The following is a 24,537-nucleotide window of genomic DNA, read 5'->3' as shown; positions in this document are numbered from 1 at the left end:
TTGCTGACATAGCGCTAGCTTTAGCTAACGTTGCGCTCCACGCTAGCACCTGCGCCGATCGGCACTGAAGCGTGTGCGACTCTCGACGGAGATGAGGAAGTAGCGAGACGACGTCGGTGAGCTGATGACCGATATGGTGACGTGGTGACGTGGTACTCGCCGATACCCGACCCGGTATTTTAGGCATTTCTGATGCTGGTATCGGACGTGGCTCTTTGTACGCAACAGTGTGACAAAGCTGAGTTAGCGCTTGCTGGTTAAAAGAGGTATTTCCAGTTTAAATACGCCGAGAATGAAAATCTCTTCTCCGGCGGCGCTCTGTTCCCCGGTCACATCTCTCAGCGGGTGTTACGTGACGGCAGCTCCTCGCTGTCTCTGGCCCGTGTACCCCAGAACCTGGCAGAGGGTCAGGAGTTGTAATGACTTGCTACGCCATCTGGTCAGAGCTGATTTCATACTCATGTAATCATCCCTGACCTTTTGTTGGCCTTTTGGTTTGAGAGGAGTTGTCATTCCGGTCACAACCAAGCCGCAATCAAGAACAAACATCTCCGCGCGTGTGATCGCCGGTGTTTCCGGTCCGCTCCGGTACTCGGTCCTGTCGGGACTCGCTCGCGCGGACCTGTGGCTACATGTGCCGCTTTAAGGAGGGTTGTCTTTCCTGCTCTGAATGCCTCTCGCTCTCATATTTTTAGTCGAGCGAATGTACCCAGAGCTGCATGTGTATGTTTTACTGATGTTTTGCCTTGAGCGTGATGGTATTTCTTTTTTTTTTTTTTTCTTCCTGCTTGGGTTTTTTTTTTGTCCGTGAAAATACTTGTTTTCAAGAGCACTTGTGTGAATACCGGGGGGAGAAATGAGTTTCTGGCAGTTACCATAGTTGCATTGTGTAACTGTGGCAGTCACTAGTGTGTGTGTGTGTGTGTGTGTGTGTGTGTGTGTGTGTGTGTGTGTGCGTACTGTGGTACTCATAAAGTAAATTCTTGTTATCTTTCCAGTCAGAGGTGACTTGGTGTGAGCTCTGATTTAAACGTGACTCACGAGTTCACGGCTCCCTCCTGTCCTGTAAACAGGTTTCGTAATAATAGTCTATTGGCTATATAGCCATTCAAATATGTGTGAAATCACACACACATTTATGCCTGTTAGTATGTCGTGGTCATGACTCGTTCTGAAGCCTCTGGTACTTGTTCTTATTTGCCGTCGTGTTTGCAAAGTGCCACGGTTCTTTAGTAGCTATTCCATGAATGTACACACAGATTGGTTTCTACCCCATCAGTAGGAAGTATTGGCTGCTGCTATCAAGAGGAATAATGGAGGGTGGAGAGTGTGTGTGTGTGTGTGAGAGACGGTGTTTTTCGTGTGACTGTATGAAACGGCTCCTGTGGGGGTTTAGAACTGGTTTCTGTTCACAAACTGCATCCTGTCACAATCCAATTACATTTCCATTTCCTGCGTGCCCTGTGGTCTTGTCGCTGTGTGCGCGTCGTTCAAGTACCGCGGGATAACTCGGTATGCACGCACACGCATGCATTAACGCACACACACACACACACACACACACACACACACACACACACACACACACACTCACAGCAGCAGATTCAGCCAAATATTCAGTCAGACAGGGTATTTACAGCAGCTAAGTGTCTTTCTCGAGGGGAGCAGACAGCTGAGCGCTGTGAAAATCGGATAACGGTGGAAAAAAAAGGTAAAGAGGGAAAACAAGGAAAGGGAAAGAGAGGGGGGGCGGGGGCAGGATTAAAATATGAGCTTTATAAATAAAATCAACTCTACTTAAAATAAAAACAGCTACATAAACACCACTGGGAGGGAAATGAGATTATCTGCAGTGTTTCACATGTAAAGTTGCTCCATACAGAACACCACCTCCAACAGCCTTTTAAACACAGCTCGCTTTGTATTCAGCACCTTCAGGTGAACGCCGGTCTCAGTCCGTCAACGCACACCTCTCCACCCTCTCCACCCTCTCCATCCTTTCCTCTCTCTCCATCCTCTCCTCCCTCTCCTCCCTGTCCACCCTCTCCATCCTTTCCTCTCTCTCTCCACCCTCTCCACGCTCTCCTCCCTCTCCACCCTCTCCATCCTTTCCTCCGTCTCCATCCTCTCCTCCCTCTCCACCCTCTCCATCCTTTCCTCTCTCTCATCCTCTCCTCCCTCTCCTCCCTCTCCACCCTCTCCTCCCTCACCTCCCTCTCCACCCTCTCTATCCTTTCCTCTCTCTCCACCCTCTCCACGCTCTCCTCCCTCTCCTCCCTCTCCACCCTCTCCATCCTTTCCTCCGTCTCCATCCTCTCCTTCCTCTCCACCCTCTCCATCCTTTCCTCTCTCTCCACCCTCTCATTCTCTCCGCCCTTTCCTCCCTCTCCACCCTCTCCGTCCTCTCCTCCCTCTCCTCCTTCTCCTCCCTCTCCACCATCTTCACCCTCTCCACCCTCTCCTCCCTCTCCACCCTCTCCGTCCTCTCCTCCCTCTCCTCCCTCTCCATCCTCTCCTCTTTTGCTGCTTTGTTTCGTGTCGTAGAATCTCAGATACGTCGAGGACGCCGTCGTACGAAACCCCAAATAAACAGCTTTTTGCTGTGATTTTAATCGTAATAAACGGATCAAAAAGATGCTAAAATAAGTTCATAATGACGGCGATTTGTAAAAAGTCTTAATTGATGATTTGTCAGGTCTGTCAGCAGGATGAATTGTTTTCTGAATGGGGTTTGCTACGCTATGCTAACACCGTAGCTGCTCCATCAACACTCACAACATCGTCATGAAGGCGCAAATACAGCAGAGACGTTATTGTTTATGTACATTTATGTACATTTATGTACATGGAGTTTTATTCCGTCTCCACGGGGACCACACACGGATACAGCATTTCTTTTCCCTCCATTTCTGATTCAACAACAACAACAACAACAACAACATCATCAGGAGGAGGAGCTCCACCCTGATTGGCTTTTGCAGCACAGCGTCACACAAATTTCAAATGTATTGGTGTCGTCCAGCGCAGATCCACATCTATACGAGAGTGTGCCTGTAAAGTTTGACCGCTGTTATTGTGTCCCACCTGTCCTCCTTCATCTCTCCCTTCTCTCTCTTTCTATTCTGAATGAATGAATGAATGAATGAATGAAATGCTCACTTAGACGGATCTTCTTTCAATAATTATTCCAGATCTTCTTGTTTCCCGCCCCCCCGTCTGTCTCTTTCATATCACTAACGAGCCTCCGTCACCGCAGATAATTTAGATTTGTGTGTTTTGCTCTTCTCTCTCTCTCTCTCTCTCTCTCTCTCTCTCTCTCTCTCTCTCTCTCTCTCTCTCTCTCTCTCTCTCTCTCTCTTCTTTTTTTTGTTCACACACATGTCGGCAGATTCTTTCGAGCGATCAGACCAATCTGCTGCACAGGGAGCAGTCCATCGTTAGAGAGGAGGGGGGGAGGGCTCGGAGGCAACAAACCCCCCCCTCCACCCCCACCTCTCTATCCTCCCCCCCTCCGTGGACCAACATATTGTGGTGGGGGGGGGGGGAGTGAATGCAGAGGTTGCAAACATGTGTGTGTGTGTGTGTGTGTCTGAGTGTGTGAGCCAATCAGAGGAGCACCAGGTACCTTCCCACCCCCACCCCCCACCCCCACCCCTCTTCTGTCTCTGTTTGGTCTGCTCCATCCCCCCCCCCCTTCAGTGGTTTCTGCTGCAGTATAAGTCACAGCCTGCGCTGTTCTCGCTGACACACACACACACACACACACAGAGAGCACACACACACACCGACGGAGACGGACATGCACACACACGAGCGCAAATCCTCTTACAACTAGCCAGAGCCCGGAGCAGATTAAGGGGCTGCACATCTCAAATTGTATTCCAAATGTGCCACCTTTGCACGGGTCCTCCTCCCTTCTCCTCTTCTTCTTCTTCTTCTTCTTCTTCTTCTTCTTCTCCTCCTTCTTCTTCTTCTTGCACTTCCTCCTTATCCTCCTGTGTGCCACAACGGGACTTCTGCTCTGCACCTGCTACTGCCGCCGCCGCCGCCGCCGCCGCTTCTTCCTCTTCCTCCCGTCTTCAACCTCTGGCAACCGGCCCGTTTGCCTCTGCAGCTGAGATGAGCGGGCAGCCGGCCTGAGGAAGAGGAGGAAGAGGAGGAGGAGGAGGAGGAGGAGGAGGAAACCGAGGAGCTCTCGCAGACCCGGAGGTACAGAGAGAGAGAACCAGAAAGAGAGAGAGAGAGAGAGGAACCAGAGGGAAAGAGGTGGGAAGTGAAGGATTAATCCTGATCTGAGATCCGCCTCTGGCAGAAGGAAGGCAGGCGAGGAGAGAGAGAGGGGGGGCCGGGGGTTAAGTGGGGGGGGGGGGGTCAGCACGGCCGGGTTCGGAGAATCGGAGGTGGTGGTGGTGGAGGAGGAGGAGGAGGAGGAGGGGGGAACAGAAGAGGAGAGAGAGAGCGTCGGCACAGAGACGAGCGTTGACCATGAAGGCTCTGCTGCTGCTGGTGCTGCCCTGGCTCAGCCCGGCCAACTACACTGACAATTTGGGCAACCTGCACATCCTCTACTCTGAGCTGTGAGTACGACACTCAGCACCCCCCCACCCACACCCCCACCCCCACCACCACCACCACCACCACCACCACCCCACCCCCATCCATCACCGGTCCATGCAGCTGTTTGTGTGTCATTGTGTCTTCTTCCATCGGCCATCTGTTTGTGCAGCGCGCTCTAATGTTGACGTCTCCATCGGCGCTTCGAGAGGTTGCGGAGCAGAATCCTCCCCCCGATGCCTTGCTCATTGGTTGTTGTGTCACCGGGATGCAGTAGAGCCAGCAGGTAGAGCTTTGAGCCGTCCAGGACAGTGTGGATGCTACAGCACTGCAGCTCTCTCTCTCTCTCTCTCTCTCTCTCTCTCTCTCTCTCTAGCTGCATGTGACTACAGTTTTACTCTTTACACACCGTGTGTGTGTGTGTGTGTGTGTGTGTGTGTGTGTTCAGCTTGTACCCACGCTGTGTTTTGTTTGTGGAGTAGACTTTCACCTCAGCATTAAATATTCATAGCTGGCCGCTCTGCGACCGCCAATCGCAAGTCGGTTCAAAAGCCTTTTTTTTGTTTGTTTGTTTTTTCGTTCACGTAATCCTCTCCGCCTCGAGGACTCACCTGTCGGTTCTCCTCTTCGACGCCTTTTTCCCTTTTTTTTTTTTTTTTTTTTTCTACCATCGGTGTTTCATCAGCGGTTACATCACCGTTCAGCGTGCAGAGGCTCGGGCACGTCGGCCGGTGTTGTTGAGTTGTGACACCATGGAAACAAACCCTCTGGTGGAGGGTGTCAACACTCATCGTCATCATCACCGCCGTCTTCTTCGGCTGGTCGGTCGACTGTTTTCTTTTTATTTGAACTCAATTAAAAGATGTTCAGAACGCTCAAGACGACATCTTCGTGTTGCTTGTTTGGCCAAATATGAGCGAACATATTCAGTTCATAGTGATACAAAACGGAGAAAAGCAGAAAATCTTCACATTTTAGAAGCTTATTGAACAAAGCAGCACACAATCATCCATTTACACTATCTTTTATTTATTTTTCATGTATAAAAAATAACAGTTTTACCACAAAAAAACCCCCACAAATAACAGACTTAAAAATACAAACACGTTAAAAAAAAAACAACTTAAAAAGTCCCATAAGAGACGATCCTTGATCCTGTTTTTAAAATCTTAGTTTCTAGAATAAACAGGGATGACGTAGCTCACTTTACAACAGGACCGGAGCTAGATTTAGGAGTCAGTAGAGGAAACAGAACAGTGTTCTGGTCTCTGGTTTAACTAAACTGAACTTCTCTACTACTACTCTCAAGCACACTGACGGTGCCGTCACGTCTTTGTTCTCTGCCGCTCCGCCTCGGCCCTCGGAGCCTCCTGTGTGGGGAGTTAATGTCGACTCCATCCAGCAGCTCCGTGTGAAGCCGGTGCTCTCTGATCCCCCCCCCCCCTACACAGCTCCCTTCTCTCTCTCTCTCTCTCTCTCTCTCTCTCTCTCTCTCTCTCTCTCTCTCTCTCTCCCTCCAGTCTGACGGAAATGTCCCATTATGCTGCATGAATACATGGAACAATGGAGCGCCGTGCAAATCCCCTCATTTCACCGTGTGGCTTTCCTCCACCGAGCGCGGCTTTAGCGCCGAGAGCTCGTGAGTCGGAGAGGAGAGAGGAGAGAGGAGAGAGGAAAGAGGAGAGAGGACGTGAAATCCCTCCGTCTGGTGATAACGCTGGGCGGACTGGGGAGGATGGAAGTGCAGCAGAGAGGAGATGAGAGGAGACAGGAGGGGGATAAGGTCACTTCCTGCTCCTGCCTCCCATCTGGTCGTGCACACGGAGATGCTCGCCCGGTTATGTGAATCATCTCAACCGGGTTCGGTTCGTTTGGAAATCAAACTGTCCTGTTGGGGTTTTTTTGCAGATTCAGTGAGGACGTTTTCTGTGACAGTGAGTTGTTGCGTTAATATTTTGGATTTTTTTTTTTTTGCTGATTATGACATCACAGGGAGCGGACGCGGTGTTTTTCTGCCCGGCTGGAGAGCAGCGGCGCTCCATTTGTCTTTATCCACACTGTTGACAGCAGCAGCCTCCGGCGCTTTGCCACCGCCTCTGCCCTACTCGGCTTCTATTTCTCCTCCTCCTCCTCCTCCTCCTCCTCCTCCTCTCCTCCTCCTCCTCCTCCTTTCTATTCCTGATTTCTTCCACTTTAATGTGATTACTACAGCGGGTTTATACCGCGTGGGTTTAACCAGAGAGTGGCTGCAATCCGTCTTACTCGCACGTGAACGAGCGGAGGCTCGAGGACGGACGTTATTGGACGTTATTGGACGTTATTGGACGTTATTGGACGTTATTGGCCGTACGTCAGGGTTTACACGGGAGAATGTCTCTCTGTGATGAAACGCTTAATGTGGTTACTGCAGTTCTACTCTTGTCAGCACCGGCCATTAAAAGAGCAGCAGTGGCACACACACACACACACACACACACACACACACACACAGGAGAGCTCCTAGAGTGTGATTTCTTCCTGCTAACACACACACACACACACACACACACACACACACACACACACACAAGGGATGACGTTTGAATGTTCCTTATTTAAACGATTTGATTATGTATTTTTGGCCATTATTTCCTCCTCGTTTCACGACTAAAACCCTCGACGAGGTGGCAGCCGGCTGGAGGGTTCCTTTCCAAACCCTATATATCTTATATATATATATATATATATATATATATATATATATGTATAAGATATATTTGTGCACACACCCGCCCCCCCTGATGACCACGGTGCAGCCCTGTAGAGTTCTCCTGATTGACCCGCGGTCTTTGTTTTGGGGCCTTTTTTCCCCTGCGATGTCTTAAACCGCTGTGATTAGCTTAGCTTCCGTCCCTTCGGCCCTCATCTCGGAGGCGTTTGATCACCGAGCTCCAGACATCTTTTCGGCATGGACGCATTCTAACAGGATTAGCTCGACCCAACAAGCACGAGTCATCTGTTTACGTCGGGTCCGTCTGGAGTCAAAGGTGTAGCGGTCGGCCTGGCGGCGGTTTGAAGCGTGCGGGCCCGGCGCCGCTAATTAGACTTTTTTAGTTTGGATTAAATATTAATCCCTGTTCTGTGACTCACCAGAAATACAGGGAAAGGAAAGAGAAGGAGAGGTACACATCATCCTTCCTTCCTTCCTTCCTTCCTTCCTGAACACGACTCTCTGAAAGCAGATCGCTTTAAATCAGGGATTTACAAAATGAAGCGATATCCGTCACGGGGAGCGTTTAATATGCGTGGGAAATACACAAACAAACGCAATCGAGCATGAAAGGAGAACGTGGGACGAGGACACACACCGAGGTCGTTCACAGACAGACAGACAGACAGACAGACAGACAGACAGACAGACAGACAGACGTGTAAACCTCACATCACGCCTCAAATGAAACAAATACGCCTGAAAAAAAAGACACACATGTATAATTAAAGAGCGGTGAATCCGCGGTAAATAAAAGAGCGGATGAATTATGAATGCGTTCATTTATTTGCGATGAGCAGTGAGCAGCAGGTCAGTGTGTTTCTGCAGAGCCGTCCTCTTCATGTCAACGCGCAGAGAGCCTCTAAAAGACCGGCTTTTATGACAAAAGCCTTTTATTAAACTCAAATATACAATATTTATTCTCTGACGTGTGAATAATTCATATCAAGTGTCCTACTTCCTGAGCCATGTCGCTGAAGTTACGGTAACTTCTAAAAAAGTGGGCATCAGATTTTAGTCGCCGAAATTGAAAAGATGGTTGCCGTTTTTCTTCCCTTTATAATTGTAGTAATTGCAGCAGATGCTATGCAGGTGTACGTCATCTCAATGATGAAGTGTGACATACATGTCAAAGATGTCTGGATACTTCCCCTCCATGTACTTCACAGAGTAGCGTTTTTTTTAACTAACGCCACTAACGAGGCGCAACCGTACGGTTCAAAAAAGCGAAGCCAATGCTGAAGTGCCTTAAATGCTAGGTGTGCTTTAGGGGCGGGGCTACACGGTGATTGACAGGTTTCTCTACCAGAGACGTATACGGCGTCGCTATGTCACTCCTCCTCAGTCCAGATATGGTCACTTCCTGTTCACTGGTTGCAAAAAGAAAACAAAAAAACAAGATGGCGACGGCCGAAACGCTGAACTCGAGGCTTCAAAACCACAAAACTAACGAGTGACGTCAAGACGACTATGTCCTCTTCTTCTATACAGTCCAGTGCAACAAATATATCATTTAAATATTTTTTGGGGGAAAGCATGTTTTGCGGCACCTATAAATGTACAGATGGCAACCAAAGACCAAGAATTTGTTGCAAATTTTCGCAAATTTTCGCCTTATTGTTGTGAGAAACGGGTGACCGTAAACGTTTGCCTCGGGTCTTTTTGACGTACGACTTGTTAAACATTTTCTACAGCCTCCGGTCTGCAGCAGCCGGTCTGTAGGATCCATATTGGCCCGCAGAGTGAAACTGACAGCATCCAGTTAATCCGTCACGTGAGCGCTGCCCTTTTTTCGGCTGACCGGTGCTGGAGGTAGGGAAAACCAGGACACCGGCAAACGGGCTGGTGTGGCCGAAATATATAGACGTGTGTATATATATATATATATATATATATATATATATATATATATATATATATATATATATATATATATATGAAGGTGCCAGGAGCGATGTGGGGCAGCAGCCTAGTGCAGATGTCATCAAATAGAGCAGAGGGGATTACTCTTCTTCACGTGTTAGTGAGGTCTAGCCGTGCTCTTCTTCTTCTTCTTCTTCTTCTTCTTCTTCTTCTTCTTCTGCGTCCGCGAGGTAGAAACCAGACACATGAATGTCCTTCCAGCCCGATCATGAGGTCAGGGCTCCTCTGATGATCGTATGTATCGATTGGCTGTAAAAAAAAAGAAGAAAAAAAAAGCCATGACTCAGAGTTTGTGCTGCCAGGACTGACACAGCGCTCATAAAAAAATAAAATAACACACACACACACACACACATACACACACACACACACACACATACAGATGCATCGGGTGTGCCAAAAACCGGTCGGGCCGCCGCCGTTCACCGCACAGGAGCCCAGCGAAGAAAAAAAAAAACTTCACACACAAAGACGGGGATTTATGAGTCACAGGTTCACTTTTGCTTTCTGTCGTCTCCAACGGCTGTTGAGAAGTCACACCCAGCTAAGCCTCGCCGCTCACTCCCAGTTAAGCAGATCTGTCTTTAGAAACGAGCCTCGGCCAACACGTCGTCCTCACACAGATGGGATTACCCCTCACAGCAGGCGGATCCAATCAACACACCAGCGCAACTCTGATTAACACTCCTCTAGTTCATCATTAACTGGATTACTCTGTCTCTCTGTCTCTCTCTCTTTGTCTCTCTCTGTCTGTCTCTCTCTCTGTCACTCTCTGTCTCTCTCTATCTGTCTCTATGGCTCTCTCTCTCTGTCTCTCTCTCTGTCTCTCTGGCTCTCTCTCTTTGTCTCTCTCTGTCTCTCTCTCTTTGTCTTTCTCTGTCTGTCTCTCTCTGTCTGTCACTCTCTGTCTCTCTCTCTATCTGTCTCTATGTCTCTCTCTCTTTGTATCTATCATTCTGTCCATTCCCTCCCAATCAAACTATTTATGTGTTTGACATTTGGCCCAAGTGATAGAGGAGTAATTGACATACTAATCTAATCAAGGAAAACATTTTAATTCTAGCCTTTATTTCCATAAATTCAGTTTGTGTGTGTGTGTGTGTGTGTGTGTGTGTGTGTGTGTGTGTGTCTCAGGTGCTTCCCCAGAGCGCCGTGTGTTTGTTTACTCTGCTCAGTCTGGTGGAAAGCTAGCTCGACGCGTCTTGTTTGCCAAAAGCTGTTATGGACCGACTCTCAGGAGCTTCACCTCTTGAATCAGCCGGATTAGAAGTCGATGTGAAGCCGGGGTCCATAAAACATTTCGGGACTTTTAACGTCTGTTTTCTTAGCGTTGTTTACATCTTTACTACAAGAATGAGCATGATGGGAACTTTGGTAAAGAAGAAGAGAGAGTGATTTCCTGGCTTTTCTTAGAACTTGTAAGGTTTTTATTTCATTTTTGTTCTTTATGTCTTTGTCTACAAACATTCAATTAAAGAAATGGTCTTTTTTTTTGCAAAAATTTTGCAGATATGAGTAAACAGGCTGTTTGTGACCGTGGTGGAGTTCCTTTACAGACTAACGTGAAGTCACGTGACCGTGGTGGAGTTCCTTTACAGACTAACGTGAAGTCACGTGACCGTGGTGGAGTTCCTTTACAGACTAACGTGAAGTCACGTGACCGTGGTGGAGTTCCTTTACAGACTAACGTGAAGTCACGTGACCGTGGTGGAGTTCCTTTACAGACTAACGTGAAGTCACATGACCGTGGTGGAGTTCCTTTACAGACTAACGTGAAGTCACATGACCGTGGTGGAGTTCCTTTATAGACTGAAGTGAGCTTCTTACTCTACACTTCAAACATCATAACAGTGGTGTTGGTTCCTCGTAAAGATGGACGTAATAATTCAGTATTTAGTTTGTCTGAAACGTAACCTGTGTTCTTCTTGTTGCTCGACATGAAAACCCAGCTGTATGTGCACACGTTACCGATAATCATTAGTAGTCCAAAAATAACCTCACACACATCACATGCTGTCACTTTGACAGCAAACACACACACACACACACACACACACACACTTATTATATTCCACACATTCTTCCATGAGTAAAGCTCTGCCTCTGGGTTCACAACGTAACCAGGGGATCTTCTTCTCACAGTTGTTTCCATGTCAGGTGTCTCATTAGAGGAGCGTTAGAACGTCGGCATTAGAACTCAAAGCCTGCTGCGGCTTCCAGGCTGCGGGTCACACACAGGTCAACCGGCTGAACGGCCACAGACCACAGACCACAGACTACAGACCACAGATCCCAGACCCCAGACCCCAGACCCCAGACCCCAGTACCACGATAAGAACGACGCTTTAGATTTCAAGCCGCTTTGCGTGATCCCGTGTGAAAATGAGCACTGAGACACAGATCGGTGATTTTTCGCGTGCCGCTGCCTGACCCCGCGGCCGTCACCGTGTGGAGCGGTGGGCCAACACGATCGTCCGTGGCAGCCGGAGGGTATTTGGGTTAGGACGGATAATCCACTCACCCCTAAAGAGGATTGGAGAATCGCACAGGCTTTGATGAGTCGTGAGTCGGGTGTTTATTTCACATCGCAAGAAACGGGGCTGATTGTGTCACGGCCAGGGAAGCGTCGGCACGACCCGGAGGGGTCACCGGCAGCATCATCGCGGGTGTGACTGCTGCTGCTAGAGGGGGAGAGAGGAGGAGGAGGAGGAGGAGGAGGAGGGGGAAGATTACGGGGGAGGGTGGGGGGATGTTTCGGTGTCTTCGCTCCTTATCTCGCCACAGATCCCGGCGTTTAGAGAGATGGTGTGATAACGGACCCGAGACACGGATACTGCAGCGCTAACGAGGATCCTCTGAGCTCGCCGATCAATCCCCCCCCCCCCCCCCCCCCAAAAAAAAATGATGCCGTGTGAGAAAACGGTTAGCGCTCAAAAGGATTGTTTGTTTACAAGAGAAGAAGAAAGAGATGAGGACGGAGAAAGCGTCTCTGCAGGCATCCCGTCCCTCGACGCGCTGCTCGTCTCCAATGTTCAGCTTTAATTGGCTCGCTCACCTTGGCTGTTAAAGTCCAGGACCAGGGAGACAAGGGGGGGTGGGGGGTGGGGGGGTGTCTCTGTCACACTCGCCTGCCTTTACCTTTAAACTCTTATCCAGCAGATTTGAATTAACAGGAGACAAAGCCTTCAGTAAACCAGAGGATCTAAACACGAGATGTTTCTGGGAGCTTCAGCCGAACTTGTAACCCCTTTAGATCCTCCTTTCTTAGAATCCAGTCTGCATCCTTTAACACTTGGACGGGTATTTCGCCGTGATTTGGGTGGTCTGGTGAGATTTAGGGAACTGACTGAACCTGTTCTCAGCGGTATTTGCCCATCACACTGACTGACTTGTGGTTTTCCATTTTCCACTGACACAGCAGAAACAGGGGGACGTTGTCCAAGTCTTCAGTTCCATATAGTCAGCTCGCACCAGTGTGTGTGTGTGTGTGTGTGTGTGTGTGTGTGTGTGTGTGTGTGTGTGTGTGTGTGTGTGTGTGTGTGAGAAGTGTTCAGTGGAGCGTCTAAGACGTCGGTAGGGAGTGAAGTCTATATTTAGATGATAACAGCAGCTGGGATGAATTAGAGGGAATGAGGACATTGTTACACAGGAATGGTCACAGCTGTGAAACAATTAGGACAATTGGAATCTAGCAATTTGTATTATTATTACTACTAAGTACAACTACTTACATTCCAGTACGCACCGATACGAGTACTTAATAATACCACTACAGGTCTGAGAATAAGACGTACTGTAACAAATTAAATATACGTTTCCATATTCAACGTTGTGTTTTCCTGATTCAAACGGAACATAATTGAGCGTGCTGTCAGTGAAACCGTTCAAAGAAATAAAAAACTGATCCACCTTAAAGTGTCAGTCCACCTTAAGAGCGCCTGATCACCTTCCCGCTGTCGGACCCGACGCTGGCGTTCCTGTTGGAATCTGTAGCGTTTGTTCCAGTTAAGAGATTGTCATATCTGATAGATGTGTGGTTATACATTCACAACATTAATAATAATCTACAACGTGACGCTAGCGGCTCGGTATCAAAATGTGAAACGCTGGTCCACCTTTAAATGCTAGTCCACCTTAAGTGAGCCTGAGCCGACGTCCCTTCACTTTAATCAGCAGGTTTCAATTAAGACTCCGGAGGAGTTCTTGCTGGACGGCGATCGCTCTGCTCGCTGACCGAGGAAGAATAGCTCAGGATTGGCGCCGCCCACTCTCACAGGTACACGGCGTTCTGTCACGGAGCTCCTTCGGCGCTGTCTAACCCGAGGGTCCCGACCCGCGGATACAAAGTGAGACGTAGAATCACTTCAGGACCCAACGATTGTCCCTGTGAGGTGTGGACAGAGTGCACGGCCCGCTGTGACAGCTCCGTTATTGAGACAGAACGCTGCTTCTACTGATGCGGTTCTCCCGAAGGGGGGACCGGTGGCCTCGCCGGCTCAAGTGGCTCGGCAGCATGTAATCCTGTTTCTTTTAGTGATTTCCTTTTTTTTTTTGGCCTCGATGTAAGGTCCCGTGTAATGGAACCCAACCTGTCTCGCAGCACCGGGGAATGGAGAATGTTTTCCCTGGGTTTGATCCAGCTTCATTAAAACCCAGTTAATGTTTGCGCCGATGGCTCCGCAGAGACAGCGGAGAGACGGGTCGCTGTTATTCCTGCCTCTGATGGAGCGTCGGCTCCAAGCCTCTGTGGCTCACAGATGGATGCAGCAATACAATAGAGATGTATTTAATTCACACGCAAACATTCCCAATTTAATATTGTCAGTGTGAAAAGCCTTGTTGTGGCGTGCAGCATAATGTGTGTGTGTGTGTGTGTGTGTGTGTGTGTGTGTGTGTGTGTGAGAGAGAAGCTGTAAATGTGTTGTGCTGACAGTGAGAAGACATCTGGAACTGAGGAATGTTGTTTTTGAGAGAAATAACATTCAGTCGATCTCTGTTTTATATTCAAATGTTGTGTCTGCCCCCCCCCCCCCCTCCTGTCTACCGGGTGTTTTCTTGCGCTTGTATTCAATCATCTGTCAGTGATGCTCAGACTCACAGCCACAGAAAAAAAAAAACCCATCTACATGTGATAACGGATACCGCCGAAAGAAAGCAACAGAAGCTCTCTGTTAGAGTAAATATGACATCCTCTCTCAGAGGTGCCGCCATGAATTATAATTTTGGAGTGCCGGGAATTTATATATTCAAGCCACCGCATTCTGATGTTATTGTGCGGGGGGGGGGGGTCTTGAGGCGCTGCGTTGAGCGCGGAGGTCAGATAAGAATGTGACCTTATCAGTGCATGTATCCACACAAGGCTCATTACAGAGCGTGAGCTTCCTGCGTCATTTCATCGACGTGTTCGGTAGTGATGGCGTCTGAGACTGAGACCTTCTTTCTTGTGTGCAGGTGCAAAGGAGCCTCTCACTATGGGCTCTCGGGCGACAGGAAGCGGCGCTCGCAGGAGGGCGAGTGCACCGACAGCACGTCCGAGCTCACCATCGCCACGCTGCCCGGCGACGGCCCCGCCTCCTCCGCCGCCGTGGCGCTCCTGTCGGACGAGCCCGGCCTGGTCAACCCCGCCTTCGACCCCAGCATGGAGGACAACAGCCAGTCGGGCAGCACGACCAGCCTGGCGGCCCGCAGCGGCAGCAAGAAGAGTGAGTGTGAGTGGGCGAGAGAGAGAGAGAGAGAGGGGGGGAGAGAGAGGGAGAGAGAGTCAGAGAGAGAGGGGGGAGAGAGAGTCAGAGAGAGAGAGAGAGAGGTAGAGAGAGAGAGTGAGAGAGTCAGAGGTAGAGAGAGAGAGAGAGACACACAGAGAGAGAGAGAGAGTCAGAGATAGAGAGAGAGTCAGAGATAGAGAGACAGAGAGAGAGAGTCAGAGAGTGAGAGAGAGTCAGAGAGAGAGAGAGAGTCAGAGAGAGAGAGTCAGAGAGAGAGTCAGAGAGAGAGAGTCAGAGAGAGAGAGAGAGAGAGTCAGAGAGAGAGAGTCAGAGAGAGAGTCAGAGAGAGAGTCAGAGAGAGAGAGTCAGAGAGTGAGAGAGAGTCAGAGAGAGAGACAGAGAGAGAGAGAGAATAAGAGAGAGAGAGAGAATAAGAGAGACACAGAGAGAGACGAGAGAGAGAGGACAGAGAGAGTGTCTTGACGTGTGACAGATTGAAAATCAATAGAGAACTTTCTAGTCCTGGTTTCAGTCTACCGGTCCAAACCAGATTGCCGGTGATCCACACTGAAACCTACAGTTACACCTGCAGACGTATAAGGTTGAAACACAGGCGCTCGCTCAACCTCAAATACAGTTTGTTCTTTCTAATGGTCTCTGATAGAAATCCTATCAGCCAATTAGCTGCACTGCCTGTCCTCCCCCCCCCCCCCCACCAATCCATATAATCTCTCTTTGGGGAAAACAGCAGGGAAGCACAGGGAGGAAAAAACCCCATAAAGTCAGTGAGAGGTCGGGTACATTACGCAGCCAAGGAGAGAGGGAAGGAGAGCTGGGTTAAATTTAGCCTGATGCCAGTGTGACGCGATCAGCCCTCTCCCTCCACTTCTCCCACCTGTGAAACCAGGAAGCGAGGTCACGAGTCCTTCCTCTCTGCGTACGTGCAGCGGGGACTCCAAACGACGCCGCACCAGCGCTTTAGGCCCCCGGGGCCCGAGCGCCACGCAACCCCACCGTGAGCGCCGCCGCCGCCGCTGAACAAGCTGACAGCTCCAGAAGCGGCCCTCGCTTTTAAAGAATAATGTGGCTGTCAGGAGCTCTCGCATCTCCCAGAGCCTGCAGAGAGAGGGAGGGATGGGGGGGGGGGAGAGAGGGGGGGGGGGGGGGGGGGCGCTGCAGAGGCCGCCGCTGCCCTCTGTGCTTCGGCTGCTGCCTCTCTCCACTGCAGCCTCCCGGAGCCCGTGTGTCCCGCTTCTAAGGAAGAGGCAAAGCACCAGACGACGGCCTCACCGGGAGCGTCTCCTGTTTTGGATGCGTTCACTAGAGTGTGTGTTGCATCACTGTGGCTACTTCCAATGCCAATTAAATGGCCGATCAAACGCTTTATGACGCTGTCGTCAAAATTAAAGGGGGGAGAATTATGGCTGAAAAACCGTAACTACAGTTTTTGCATCTGGTGAGACTTGAAACTCATGGCTGTGTGCGTCCTGGACCACACAGGTGCTTCATCCTCTCACCAAAGGGGGGGGGGGGGGGGGGGGGGGCGGGGCCTTTGATTGGCCCTGAGGAGGCAGAATCCGACATGTCCGGGCATGTTGAGTGTGCCGTAGTCTATAAAGAGTGCCTCTCCTTCTCTCTCTCTCTCTCTCTCTCTGTGCTCTCTGCAGTCAGAAACTTTGACCGGTCCTCGGTGAGGAGCCGCTCCTTCCGGAGGTTGAACCGGGCGTTCAGCGTCCTGCGGAGGACGAAGAGCGGCACCACGGTGAGCAACGAGACGTCGGAGGAGAGGGACAACGCCAGAATTCCAACGTGCCGCAGGAAGGTAACGCTCGTCCTCTCTCTCTCTCTGGTCTTTGTTTCTGCCTTTTTTCCTTTTGTTCGCTCAGCTGTGGGAGGAGGCTGAACCGGGCTGGGAGCCCTCGTGTAACGGTAGCAGATGTTTCTTTAATAATTCAGCTGCAGATTGCATAAGTCTGCTGGTGCATTAATGGAGACGGATCAGGAGGGAGAGTGGTGGCCTCAGGCTCTTTTAGACGGGGGTGGGATACGGGGGAGGTCACTGGAGACGAGCCTGATGACCTTCTCTTCTCCACACACAGTTCTTCTCCTCCTTCTTCACCCCCTCTTTCCTCCTCCTCTCCTCCCTCCAACACGTCCAGGGTGACGGTAGAGAGAAGGTCTCTAGAGATGTTTAATGTAACATCTCCACCCTGGAACCCTCTTGATGGTAGAAGTGGAGGAAGTCTAGAGAGCTGCACGAGAGCGAGATGTTGAAGCAGAGAGCTGCAGGAATGTGGCGTTGCGTAAGAATGAAGGATGACGAACGATCAGGGACTAGATTATTCTCTGAGGGCATCACTGAGGGAATAGATTAAATATTCATTGGCTGCCGCTGGAGAGACAGAGATAGACGAGTATATGCGAGAATGGAAGGTTGAAGCAGAGATAGATCCATTCAGAGCAAACGGAGGGAAGAGAGGATACAGAAGATGAGAAATGACGAAGAAAGAGGAGAGGAGGAAGCGTTACGTAACAGCTGCAGGTCTCCGTGTTCATGTGGTCTCCACCCCGAAAAGCAATCTGCTGCGATAAAGACAAAATATTGACTTTGGATTCGGAGAAAGTGCAGCGTGAGAAGAACGAAAGTGACCGAGGAGAACGGAGCAGGAGACAGTGAGCGAGAGCCAAAGATAGAAACAGAATAAATATAAGGTCTCCTCTGTCGGCCCAGAATGGTCCCAAAAAAATCCCCACCCACCTCCACATGGTCCGGTTTAGGATGTGTCATTCTGCTGCTAAGTGGAGTTCACCACCGGCATGAGGGGGGGGAGGGGGGGAGGGTTGCACAATTATATGAGATAAAAACTGGCAGAAAAGTACAAATCTTTCAGAAATATGAGGTTTATTTGCATTATGCGGGTGAGTAACAGAATCCTGTATGTCGGTTGAGTCGATCGAGTCTCGGTGTGAAAACAGTCAATGCATATTTAATTCTTGAAGTTGGACCTTTTTTGAATGCTAAACATCCCCCCCCCCCCCCTCCTGCAGTGTTTTTTGGAATACGTGCTCGTTATAGCTTGTGCTTCACGTCCCTCCGCCCAAAGTAATAACCTTGTGGAAATGTGAAATTGAGGGTTTTCCCATGCGGACTTGCTACAGATGTATGTGACTAACGATACAAACATCGAGCGGATAACCAGCCAAGTACATTTTCCCTCTTGGCTTGTACAAGTTTGTTTTAGTAACCTGAGGGAGTAGAGACAGCTGGTTCCACTGCAGAACCTCTCCGCTCTCTCTCCCCCCCCCCCTGTTATATTTGGCTTTTTGTCAAACGTCCTCTTTTCTCCTTCCCTCAGTGCTGCCTCTTCCTCAGCTGCATCACCTGATCCCCGACGGGGAGCTCACCAGTATTAAGATCACGCGGGCGGATCCCTCGAGCCGCTGGCCATCAGCATCGTCGGGGGCAACGAGACCCGCTGGTTCGCATCCTCATTCAGGACATCTACAGGGAAGGTGTGATCGCTCGGGACGGACGCCTGCTGCCGGGGGACATGATCCTGAAGGTACGGCAGTGAGGAACGCGCTTCACGCATCGGTAAGAATCCGTCAAACTTTTAGGGTTTCAAGCCTCTTCTTCGTTGCCCCCTCAGGTGAACGGCATCGACATCAGCAACGTCCCCCACTGCTACGCCCTCGCCACCCTCAAGCAGCCCTGCCAGCTCCTCCGGCTGACCGTGCTCAGAGAGCAGCGCCACCGCTACCGCTCGCATTCGCACGGCCACGGCCACGAGGTCGCCGGGGGCCACCCGTCTCACGGCGCGCCCCACCACCCGCTGAGGGACGACGGCATCCACGTGGTCCTGAATAAGTCCATCCCGGACGAGCAGCTGGGCATCAAGCTGGTGAGGCGGCCGGAGGAGCACGGCGTCTACATCTTCCACCTGCTGGAGGGCGGCCTGGCGGCGCGCGACGGGCAGCTGGTGCGTCGGCGACCGCGTGCTGGCCATCAACGGGCACGACCTGCGCTACGGAGCGCCGGAACACGCCGCTCTGCTGATCCAGGTGGGTCAGCCGGTCCTCCCTCTAAACCAATCGATGCACAGTTGTGTCAGACTAGTCCACGTGTTGTTGCGGACCATAACGCGTGCCGGTCTTACCCAGAGGTCCCCGGGGTATTGCAGATAATTGTGGTGATTCAGGGCTAATTGTGCTGTTGCGTCTGCACTCGCTTGCAGTTAATGGTACTTAATGTGTGGTGATTCCCTAATGGACCGGGGGGCCAACGCGGGCCGCCTCTGGTTCCTGGTCTGTGCCTAGTCAATGGCGGTGTGTTTTGTGGTTAATCGTTGGGTAATTGCTGTGTGTTAGCGGCGGACCGCGCCAGGGGGTCTCTGGGCCTCGGAGTTCCTGTCTGACTGGCCTCTTGCGGGTCTCTGAGGAGCCTCTCGGAGCGGAGCGGACGCTTTCTGTCGGAGATTAACAACTGCAAGGGAAGAATTAAATTAGTCCAGTTAAGGCCATAATGGGCTGGACTAGACTGGATTCAGGAGAGACCAGGGGGGGGAGTGGGAGGGAGGCAGTCTGTCTGCCTGTCTGTCTGTCTGCTGGACCACAACGAGTGATTGAGTGTGGATGGACTGGAGGTTCAGTAGTAGGAGTTTGAGTCTTAAAGGACTGGTTCACCAAAATATAATAAAAAAAAAAAAAACACATTTTAAATGGGATTTTTCTGATGCAATATTTGTTGCATTTTGGGGAATATGCTAGATTTGTTTCTGGTAGAGAGTTAGATGAGTCGATTGTCTGTCTGGTAAATATAGGGCTGCAGCCGGTTAGCTTAGCTTAGCATATAGACTGGAAACAGGGTCCAGAAGTCTTTTTTTTTGTCACTACATATAGCCTCCACCGCTGCATCCAGTTCTCTTCAATCAATGGATTCAACATGTTAAATCGAGGCTAGCTGCTGACCCGTTTCCAGCCTTTGTGCTAAGCTAAGCTAAGCTAACGGGCTGTTGGACAGACACGAGAGTGGTATCGATCTTCATTTCTTTTTGCCACAGTATTGTTTGCAGCTCATGTGTGTCTCACTGTCCTCCAGGCGTCTGAGGAGGGCGTCCACTTCATCGTGTCTCGTCAGATCTGCCTGCCGGCGCCGGACATCTTACAAGAAGCTCCGTGGGGGATGGACGGCCCCTCCGCCTTATTCCCCGTGGACATGGAGCAAACGCTACTGGTGAGCAGAGGAGCTGCGTTCCTCCGTCCCTCCACCCTCAGATAAACACTCCCTTTCAGGTGCAAATGATCCACGCAGGTGTTATTATTCTGCCATCAAAGCCGAGCGCGAGCAAGAGAATCCTTGCATCTCTATCGGCCATCTTTTTTTTCTTTTTTTTTCACCACGCAGCATCTTCCACCATCCTTCACAGGCAAACTGGTGATGTCTCTTGTTCTAATATTGATTTTTTTTTTTAGAGTCACTTTTTCAAGCTGAAAAATGCACGATTTTAAATTTTGGTTTTCTCCACCACCACTGAAAACGACACTCAAACACATAGGAATGGCTTCGTCCCACACACACACACACACACACACACACACACACACACACACACACACAGCCTCGCTCGCCAAAAAAACGTCCATGAATAAATCAGTCGCTCCGTATCGAACAAGACTAAATGAAGAGGCGCTTGAGCTGCCTGATGCCCCGTCCTAATAACGCCATATATTATACATGGCCGGTTATGCTAATGAGGTCATTCATCAATTAGCAGCTGTGTCGATGTCACAGGACTCTTGCTCCCGTTGCATATCGTACCAAGTCTTCCTTTCCCGTTAAAGGGAGCTATCGCAGGTCCAGAGAAAACATCCCTTTATTAATATGCAAATGAGCGGCTCCACACTCTAATTAGGCGACGTCGTCTACATTAAGGTGCCCTTGGTGTATAAATACACCCCAAAAGTCCCTCTCTAATATCTCTTATATATTTCTATGAAAACAAATTGATTCATTCAAGTTTACGTTTGAACACATCGTGATGACATTGTAATTTACCTTGGAGCTTGAACGCATCATAATGACAGTAATCATAATCATCTAACCGGGGCCGGACCTGTGCTAACAGCTAACGCTAACTACAGCTCCGCCTGCCCGATTGTTGTTCACAACATTAACATATAGAGTGTTGAACCGCAGGTGCGGAGCTCTAGTTCGCACATGCTCAGTAGCGCTCAGGTCGTCGTTTCCGTGTGGCGGATAGACGGTATATCGTGGACTCTGTGCTACTGGATCCAGTGTTTTTCGGGCCGTGGTGGGAGAGACGCTTCTGATACTGATCGGCCCCCGTTGCTGTTAGACCTCCATGATTAACTTTCCCTCCGTTGCACCTTCTCTGTCCTCTCTGTGTTGAAGGACTCCTGTCAGAAGCCCGCATGCTACGAGAAGAACGTCACTCTGGACGAAGGAGCCGTACGGACTCTCTGGGGATGACGGTGGCGGGCGGCATGTCCAGCCGAGGGTGGGACCTCCCATCTACGTCACCAACGTGGACTCTGACGGAGTGGTGGGACAGGAGGGCTCCATCCGCAAAGGTACAAAGAGCGTGGTTCCGTCCCAGATAATTACTCACTTCTATTTGTCGTCTACGACGGCGGTTTACAGACGGGCTGATTGATGAATTATGTTTCATTATGAAGTGTATTCATCCGGCAGAAAGACGCGAAAGATTGCTGCCGCGGTTCGGGCGCTCCGCAAATTGCCAAACAAAAAAGAAAAAAGAAGCACAAACAAACAGAGCTCGGGACTTCTAGTGTTCCGTCTGTGGAGCGCTTAATTATTTCGTGAGATGAATCGGTTCGGCTCTGAAAGTAGAGCAGAAAGAGGCCGTGTTGACGTCCTGTAATGCAGTTATTATTCCAGCTTTATAAGAGAGAGAATAAGAGGAGAAGGGCTTGGTTCTGGATGGTCCGAGGTCTACGTGCTCCTGAAAACTTTGTTGTGTTTTGAAGCGGACCGCTCATCTGCAGTCTGCCCGGGGCTTTTCGCGTGGCTCTCTAGCAGGCTGCACCGTCTGTTTCTCCTCCACACCGCTTTCATCGCTGCGAGGCTTTTCTAAAGCACAGGTGGCGCTCTGTCCCCCCCCCCCCCCCCCCCCCCCCCGCTTTGTGTCGACGCCGGAGCGAGGAAGGTTGTTGAATATTAAACGGGCAGATGATGAGTCCGGAGCGCCCCTGAGGTCTTTTGAAAAGCATTAATCAGGCTGTCCTCTCTCTCTCTCTCTCCCCCTCCTCCTCCTCCCCCCCTCACAGGCGACATCCTGCTGAACGTGAACGGGCTGGACTTGACGGGGTGACGCGAGGCGAGGCAGTGGCCAACCTGAGAACACCTCCTCCCCCGTGGTGCTGAAGGTCTTGGAGATGCGTTCCGCCGGAGGAGAGCCTCCAGGAGTGCGCGCCGCCGCCCTGCCTGACCCCGTCGCCCACCGACAGCACCAAGAGCCCGCTGCCCAACGACGACTACTCGCCGCTGTGGTGTCGTGGCTGCAGCTGCCCAGGTATAATTGACACACACACACACACACACACACACACACACCACACACACACACACACACACACACACACACACACTGGTCCTTTTGACCTCCTCCAGCTGGTCGCCAACCGAAATTCTGACAGAGCCAGCTGGGCAGAGAATGCTCATTATACTGTCTAACTTTCCCGGATGTATAGTCCCAACTATTCTCATTGTTTCTCATCTGCCGGGAGGAGGAGTCCCACCTTTATTCAAAGAGAGCCTTTGTTTTCTGAACACACAGTTAACGTGGAGAGATTAGCGCTCTTAATCTCTCTCTCTTGGCTCACGCAGACACCTGTCTACTGCTGCAAAGACATCGTCCTGCGGCGGAGCACTTCGGGCAGCCTGGGCTTCAGCATCGTCGGGGGTCAGGAGGAGGTGAACTGCAATCAATCCTTTTTCATCCGCTCCATCGTGGAGGGGACGCCCGGCCTACAACGACGGCAGGATCAGGTACTGCAGCGTTACAGCGGCCCCCGAGAAGCTTCAGAGCAGCTTCAGCCTACCTGCACCAGCAGAGAACAGACGGTTTTCAATTTAGTCGTAATTAATTACGTTGTGTCAGTTGTGATAATTTACATTCACGACTATCGGTTAATGGGTTAACCCACCGAGGACAGTTGTGAACCGGTGACACACGTGTCGGGTTATAGTTTAATTTGCGATCTATATTTAAATTTAACGATTGAGCCGTTCAGACATTTCAAATTCAGAATCGACGTGTCTATCCGATCGACCCGTTATCGACCTTTTTATATTGACACTTCCTGTCAAAAACGCTGCAACAGTAAATACAAAGGGGCCCAATTCAAAATGTGTACGATGTTTAAAAGGTCTCCAGAGACCACGAATATCAGCTGATCGATCGGAGCGCCTTTAACGACGCAGAGATCAAAATCGGAAATAAAATTTGCGACACAAAATGATAAAAGATTGGATGAATATAGCTTTATGAAAATGTCAACGGAGCGTCGGAGAAAAGGGAAAACGCTGCTCGTACTTTTTTTTCTTCTTAAAGGTACAGTGTGTAGCATTTAGGGAGATCTATCGGCTTCCCGAGTCTCTAATGTTTCTACAGTAGAAGTTTCAGTTGGTTGCGTTCTGCAAACTCGCCACTAGTTGCCGCCAGATCCTACACACACACACTGTACCTTTAACAGAAATCACCAGCTAAACTAGACCATCGCTAGAGGCTGACGATGCTCTCTCCATCTGTCCGTGTCGTGTGTGTGTGTGTGTGTGTGTGTGTGTGTGTGTGCAGGTGTGGGGACATCTTGCTCGAGGTGAACGGGACGAGCACGTGGGGGATGACCCACACGGCGCTGGTGCTGTCTTCTGAAGGAGCTCCGGGCCGGATCACCCTGACCATCGTCTCCTGGCCGGGCAGCCTGCTGTAGCAGCCGACCTCGGCGGGGCGGCACGCTGACCAAAGGAATGTGTGGAGGCGGAGCTTTGAGACCGGCTGACACCACCCCCCCCCCCCCCCCCCCCGCGAGCGTAGAATAGTGTGTACGGACGGACGGACACGGCTTGAGACTTTTGCCGGGAGTTTCAGAGAGGGACGAACATGAGACTGGATTGTTACCAGAGGTTAACTTGCCCCTCCGAGAACACTGAGCGTGTGGGGGGGAGGGGGTGGGGGGGGGGGGGGGGGATCCGGGCCTGAGCCACTTGTGACCAGGATGTTGTGAGTGGATCCGGTGGATCGAGGAGGAGACGCGACACGTTGCCAATTCCAGTAGTTATATATTAGGGTATGCGTTAAGTTGGACTCACATTTCTTTACTGTAAATGTTGGGTGTCTAAAAAAGAAAAAAAAAAAAAGAAGAAAAAAAAAAAAAAAAGGTTCTGATCCGAGCACTTGTAATACGTTTCTTTCTGTTCGTTTGTGGTTCGGCCTTTGAACGTAGGCTCCGTTCTGTTTGTACTGACGGTGGTCGTCATCTTTGCCAAGTAGTCGTCTGTGTTGAGATTTCTCTTTGGTTTCAGAAGCAATGGCTAAATTATCCAACCACTGGCAATAAGATATA

At 50.3% G+C, this 24,537-nt stretch overlaps 1 protein-coding gene across 1 annotated transcript in view; it reads left to right on the top strand.

Moving 5' to 3' along the window:
• Window positions 1-24,033, top strand: part of lnx1 (ligand of numb-protein X 1) — a 31,337-nt gene extending 7,304 nt beyond the window's left edge. The window contains 20 exon segments of the mRNA XM_068725309.1: window positions 14,678-14,934; window positions 16,599-16,727; window positions 16,730-16,753; window positions 18,288-18,362; window positions 18,365-18,400; window positions 18,403-18,494; window positions 18,582-18,911; window positions 18,913-18,993; window positions 20,030-20,164; window positions 21,344-21,391; window positions 21,394-21,454; window positions 21,457-21,522; window positions 22,240-22,278; window positions 22,281-22,307; window positions 22,310-22,353; window positions 22,355-22,460; window positions 22,463-22,486; window positions 22,803-22,933; window positions 22,935-22,960; window positions 23,769-24,033. Of these exon segments, the coding sequence (XP_068581410.1) occupies window positions 14,678-14,934; window positions 16,599-16,727; window positions 16,730-16,753; window positions 18,288-18,362; window positions 18,365-18,400; window positions 18,403-18,494; window positions 18,582-18,911; window positions 18,913-18,993; window positions 20,030-20,164; window positions 21,344-21,391; window positions 21,394-21,454; window positions 21,457-21,522; window positions 22,240-22,278; window positions 22,281-22,307; window positions 22,310-22,353; window positions 22,355-22,460; window positions 22,463-22,486; window positions 22,803-22,933; window positions 22,935-22,960; window positions 23,769-23,904 (1,867 nt within the window). The 3' untranslated portion in view covers window positions 23,905-24,033.
• Window positions 24,034-24,537: the final 504 nt, after the last annotated feature.

This window comes from Cebidichthys violaceus, unplaced genomic scaffold (assembly GCF_023349555.1).
Source record: "Cebidichthys violaceus isolate CVI_PGR_0920_01 unplaced genomic scaffold, fCebVio1.0.p SCAF_35, whole genome shotgun sequence".
Taxonomy (NCBI): domain Eukaryota; kingdom Metazoa; phylum Chordata; class Actinopteri; order Perciformes; family Stichaeidae; genus Cebidichthys; species Cebidichthys violaceus.
This window is presented reverse-complemented; position numbering and strand designations above follow the sequence as displayed.